Below are 6,000 nucleotides of genomic sequence, written 5' to 3'. Positions count from 1 at the left end.
GTGTCAATCTCCCTTGGTCAAGGGTACACAACCTCTCTGATATGGGGACCTTTTTGAATCTTCCATTTGAATCTTCCACTCAAAACTGTGGAGGGCAATTTGTGACATCTAATAAGAATGAACACTCTTCTATGACTACTAACCTCCAAGTAAGTGAGGCAGGCAGCAAGAGAGATTCTTCCAGAGGCAGGAAAGCTGGTGACTACTTTAGGTCTGCCTGCTGCTCAATATCCTTCACTCTTTGATTCAGAGCTCTGAATCCATTTTGTCAGGGCTATCTAGGTCAGGAGTATCTCTATGCTTTGTTTCAGATTTCTGTAATATCCTAGTCCTATTACATTGCTGATTAGATGTCTCATGAACTGATTGAATTGATTTACAATACTGCAGTCTGCCTTGAGTGTCAGTGAGAAAGGTGGACTATGTATAAAATAAAAAAATAAGTGGACAAAAGCCTTCTACTAAACTGCATCATACTGTTGGGTTCCTCAGAACAATCACATTCATTAGCAGTCAAGAGATTGGACCCCCCCACCCCCCAGGCTTCTCCTAAGGTGCTCCATTTTCCAGACCACACAGAGATATACACACAAAGCACTTATTGCTACTTTACCACAAAGGCGAAACAAGTGGCATTGGAACATTTATTTTAGAGAAAGTTGAAGCTTGTAGATACAGCAATAAAATATACAAAAAAAGTTAAAACCTTTATGATCTAGACAGCATACAGAGAGGAGAAAAGGGACGAGGGTATGCTCAATATAAGGCGCAAAGTGGCACAAATAAGCTATTTGGTTAGAATAAACCAGGGCAGCTTTGCTCTGGTCCAAATGCTTCTAGTTTGGTATTTTAAAAAAAGGAGGCAATTCTGCCCCTAACGCAAACATTACAGTAGGGAACAGGTTAACCTAAAAGCTTTGGCTATGACCTCCTTCACCTCCTGTCCAGCCACCTCGGCTAACTAATACTGGAGAACTTGTCCCTATGGTTTTCTCTTGCTCCCACAGGGACTTGGTAGTTGCAAGTCTCAGCTACTTGCCTACCCACTCAGCATCACTGGAATTTTCTTGACCTGCACTGGAGTGCCACCATCCCAACCAAGCAGAGGGCATCAGGTACTGCCAAGCGTAAGCCACAAAGCCACAGCAAGAGGCACACAGATGGCACCAAGAATGCTGATGAGACTCAGAATTGTGTAGGGCGTGTCTTTTACTACAGATGACATGAGAACATATGCATCTTGCAAGGAAAAACAATGGCCCGGTTCATGCAATGAAGCCTAGTAAACTGCCCCCAACTACACAACGAGAGATCTGTGGAGAACGTGAATTTGATCTGGATGTCCTAGATTCAAATCCCACCTCCAACATGGTTATACTGCACCGCACTGATAGCACACCATTCTCTTGGTCTCTCTCCCCCATCATTAAGACCAGAACACTCAGGGAGTAGAGTTCCTGGCACCAGCATCAAAATACAAAGTGATCAGGTGACCTGAACATAGCATGAGAGCTGCCTACCTCACAGGACTGTTGTACTATTTTTTATGTTAATTTTTGTACCACTTAGCAAAGCAGAAGGCAGAGCAAACATAAAAGGGATTTTTACTAGGGAATGAAAAAATGCCAATTGAAAAATGTTGCCCTATCTGCTCTCCCTGGGTTGATGCACAACTTATTTGGGGAAAAACAACCCTACTTGCGCATTAAGACGACTCAGTCTCTTTGTTACTGCATAAGCCTGGATGCTAGCATGAGCCAGAGAGACAGTATTTTGTGGCATGCAGCAGATTTGTACAGGAGGCCAAAAAAAGCAGCTGAAGAACGGATGCAAAGAGGCACTTGGTCTACCAAAAACACGTACACACAGAGACTCCTTAAACAAATAGCTTTATACATAAGGAAAAATAATTTTTCAAAAACTAAAAACAGGACTTTCCCCTCTAGTCAGGCGAGGAGCTGCCAGCAACAGCACACTCGAGCGGGCCAGAGGAGAACCCCCAATCACGTGGCTCTTGCCAAGCTGGTGCCTGTGCGATTGGGCTCTGTGACTGCACGGGTGGAGGAGCAGTTTCAAACCAGGAAGCCAGAAACGGTCAGCTGACTAGGCGGGGCTGGTCACATGGGTGAGGAGGCACATTCAGGAGTCAGCTCCATGTCAAACTGCAAGGATTCTACAAAAGAGGCAGAAAAAGAGAGGGAATCGTTCCAGATGCAACACAGAGGTTTTCACTTCAGCCAAACAGCATCATCCAACTCAGCAACCAGTTCAGAACCCAAAGCACGCTCAGAACTACAGGAAGTTTTTGATTTCATACACCTACCAGGGGAGGGGCACACAATAGTATAGAGCAGGGGTCGGGAACCTCATGCTCCTTGAAAGCCGCGATGCTCTCCCCCCTGTCTCAAGCAGCGGCTCCCCACGTGGCTGTCCCTTCCTGGAGCTTTATGAAGCTCCCGCTTGAGCCTACCAGGGCTGCCGGGAGTTAACAGCAAAGCCGGGCCGCCGAGGAGGCAATGTAAACAGAGGCAAGGCAAGGCGTTTGGCGGGGAGATGGCTCCTGGTGTGGCTTTCCAGCTCCCATTGGCTTGTCTGGGAGCAGCCGGAAGTCCCCGCCCCGGAATGAGCGGCGCCAATTTAAACTAAAGCAGAGAGGAACTTTCAGCCAAGACGAGGTGAGTGAGTGAGCGAACGGGGAAGGGGTGAGCCTTGGAAGCGCCCGGGAGGCCAGCGTGCAGCCAAACAAGCCGGCGGGAGGGAGAGCCTGCTCCCTGCTTTTGGCCTGGGGGGGGGGGGGGGCGACAGCTTGGCTACCTCCTCCCGTGGCCTTGGAAGCCTCTTAGGAGGCTGAAGCGTGCAGTCAAGGGAGGGAGAGCCTGCTCCCTGCTTTTGGCCCGGTGGAGGTGTGTGGGGGTGGGCGACCGGGACGCCTGGCTGCCTCCTCCCCGCGGGCCTTGGAAGCGCCTGGGAGGCCAGCGTGCAGCCGGCGGGAGGGAGAGCCTGCTCCCTGCTTTTGGCCCGGTGAGGGGGGGGGTGGGCGAATGGGGCGCCTGGCTGCCTCCTCCCGTGGCCTTGGAAGCGCCCGGGAGGCCAGCGTGCAGCCGGCGGGAGGGAGAGCCTGCTCCCTGCTTTTGGTCCGGTGAGGTGGGGGGGGATGGGCGAATGGGGCGCCTGGCTGCCTCCTCCCGTGGCCTTGGAAGTGCCCGGGAGGCCAGCGTAAAGGTAAAAAACCAAAATACACAGTGCTATCTTCATTTAAAATGTCAAAAAGTATCTGCGGCTCCATGAGTTTTCTTTTCCGGGTAAAATGGGTCCAAATGGCTCTTTGAGTGAAAAAGGTTCCTGACCCCTGGTATAGAGGATGTGGAATTCAGCATCTGCAAGATTCACCATTTTTAAACTGATCAAAATTCCAGTCCACATGGCTGGAAGACTCTTGTGGATGCAACGTCTGGTAAATGCTCAAAAAAGACCTGCTTTTGTTTACCCAGCAGGCAAAGCTAGGTGGCCCTCCATAGCTCACCCCTGCTTGCAGTGTCAAGTTGAGGTGGAATAAATTACATAAACTTAAGCAAATTAGCATAATTTATACAGGTGATGTGATTCAACTTTCTTCCAGCAGAATCTGGATTTTTAAAAAAGCCTGTAGTATACATAGCCCTCTGAACTTTGCATCATGTAGCTACTTCTTTCGTCATGACTGCCAGCTTTGAGCTGCTCCTCATCACTTTCCATCAAGGGCAGGTTGTATCCAACTCTGGTGCTCCAGATGTTCATGGACTATGATTCCCATCAGCCCCTGACAGCATGGCCAATTGACCATGCTAGCAGGGATTGATGGGAATCATAGTCCATAAACATCTGGGTTGCCAAAATTGGACATCCCTGATCTAAGGTGCCTTACTAGCTGCTTTACCCTCAGCCGAGCCTTCCACTTATCTCTATGGAAGTCCTCTTCCTTTTTTTACATTCATCTCCCACCTTTAAAAACTCTTCATGGCCCTCCCTCCTATCAGCTTAGTTCCCATAAACCTCCATTTTTATTTTGCCTTCCTCCTAGAACTGGGCACCCACTTCCTGGTTGGCCTTCCTTCCCCTCCTAGGACCTTTTCAGCCCCTTCTGTTCCACCTCCCTCCTAACTTCACAAACCCCATGATTTGACTCAGGCCCCTTCCACACAAGCAGAATAATGCACTTTCAATGCACTTTGAAGCTGGATTTTGCTGTGTGGAATAGCAAAACCCACTTGCAAACAACTGTGAAAGTGGACTGAAAGTGCATTATTCTGCATGCGTGGAACGGGCCTCGGTTATTTGGGGCTCACCAAAGGGAAGCGTTTGATTAAGCCCCCTTGATTTCTAAGGGAGCAAGTTAGGAACGTGAAACAGATCAAGGAGACTTGGGAGTGCTTATGTGCAACTGAGCAGCACCCCAAGTACCTGGACACACCTGTGTTTCTTGCTGAAATAGATGCACTCACCAAATTGACCACTAGGATTTCCCTCTGCTGCTTCACCATTATTGCCAAAATGGATCAGGGATTCAAGTGTGCGAGGAGACATGGGCAGCTCAATGGTGCTACTGCAAGTTGTTCTGGAAAGGGGGTGGGGCAGAGGAGAAAAGGAAGGAGCAGATATCACGGTACAGTTGCTTACTCTGCTTTCGGAAATATTTGAAGATTTGGGGGATGGAGCCCAGGAAAGACAGGGTTTGGAGAAGGGAAGGACCATATTGGGATACGTCATAAAGCCCACCCTCCAAAGCACCATTTTCTCCAGGACAAGTGGTCTATATTATCTGGGGATCAGTAGTAATATTGGAAGATCTCCAGGCAGCTCCTGGGAGTTGGCAACCCTATGTAATGGCCAGGCCTCAGTTCTAAGCCAGGTACTCAGCTGTGCTGCAATGAGGCCGCTTATACCTCCCCACCACCACCCCCAGCCACATACTACCCACAACTTCAAATAATCTTTCTGCAATCGTAGACTTGGGAAGTGAAAAATAAGATGGAACCCTGCCTATTCATTGCTGCCCTTTCTTTCTCTGTCTTTCTCTAAGACTTTAATAAGGCATTTTTGTGTAGCACAATTACTAATCCTAAAATAGAAAGTGGTGGTAGAAAGCAACATGTACCACCTCCTCCCCCTTCCTGTGCCATATTTCATCTTGTAGCCTAGGGAACAGGGCCATTTCTGCAGAGCAGCCCATCAAAACAGCTGCGTAAACCCTGAATGCCACCCTGGCTCCCATGCTGTGAAATCCGACCCGTCCTGCAAACAGAGAATACTTACGGAGTCACACAGATGAATTTGGTCTTTAGATAGGGAGCAGTGCCTGTTTGGGAAGGGGAGAAAAGGGAGAAGGATTCTCTTAGCTGATGTATACTGGACAGCAGAGATCTCTGGTCCTTGCCACAAAGCAGAATCTAGAGGCGAATCATTCAGGAACAGGACAAAATCATAGGTAGATGAGCCCTACCTGCAAGGTGAAATCTGCAGCTACTCTATGGCTATAGTTATGAGGTAGTTTGTTGGGCTGCTCCCTAAATTTCCTATAAATCCTATTTTGGGGAGGGGGGGAAATAGTGAAACAGCTGGAGTTCAGAGAAGAGACCCGCAACAGACTTGTTAAATTTCACCTGCACTCTTTGAGGGCCCTATGAAATGGCAACAACTCACAGAGGCTTACATCGACTTAAGATTTCCCAACTTAAACTGTCGCTTCTTTCTTCCCCTCCATTTCGCCATCTTATTTTCAAATTCAAGGTTACAAAGATAAGTGACAGTAAATTAGTATCAAAATAAGCATACCAATCCCATACATGAGAACGCGCTGGACGAAGGGGGCTAACCCATAATGCCACTTGCATTTACAAGTTCGTTCGTTCGTTCAATTTATACCCCGCCCTCCCCCACAGGGCTCAGGGCAGTGAACATCAAGCAAATAACATTAAACACCAATCAGATATCAAATATTGATATCAAATATCAACGGCAAAT

General features: G+C 48.2%; 1 protein-coding gene across 1 annotated transcript in view; it reads right to left on the bottom strand.

Annotated features, from left to right (window-relative positions):
- Positions 1–630: 630 nt before the first annotated feature.
- Positions 631–6,000, bottom strand: part of STAT3 (signal transducer and activator of transcription 3) — a 30,886-nt gene continuing 25,516 nt past the window's right edge. Inside the window, exons 20-22 of the mRNA XM_048517193.1 lie at positions 5,293–5,335; positions 4,482–4,594; positions 631–2,173 (exon numbers count right to left, since the gene is read on the bottom strand). Coding sequence (XP_048373150.1) covers positions 2,118–2,173; positions 4,482–4,594; positions 5,293–5,335 — 212 coding nt within the window. The 3' untranslated portion in view covers positions 631–2,117. The remainder of the gene's footprint in view (positions 2,174–4,481; positions 4,595–5,292; positions 5,336–6,000) is intronic.

This window comes from Sphaerodactylus townsendi, linkage group LG15, assembly GCF_021028975.2.
Source record: "Sphaerodactylus townsendi isolate TG3544 linkage group LG15, MPM_Stown_v2.3, whole genome shotgun sequence".
NCBI classification, from domain to species: domain Eukaryota; kingdom Metazoa; phylum Chordata; class Lepidosauria; order Squamata; family Sphaerodactylidae; genus Sphaerodactylus; species Sphaerodactylus townsendi.
This window is presented reverse-complemented; position numbering and strand designations above follow the sequence as displayed.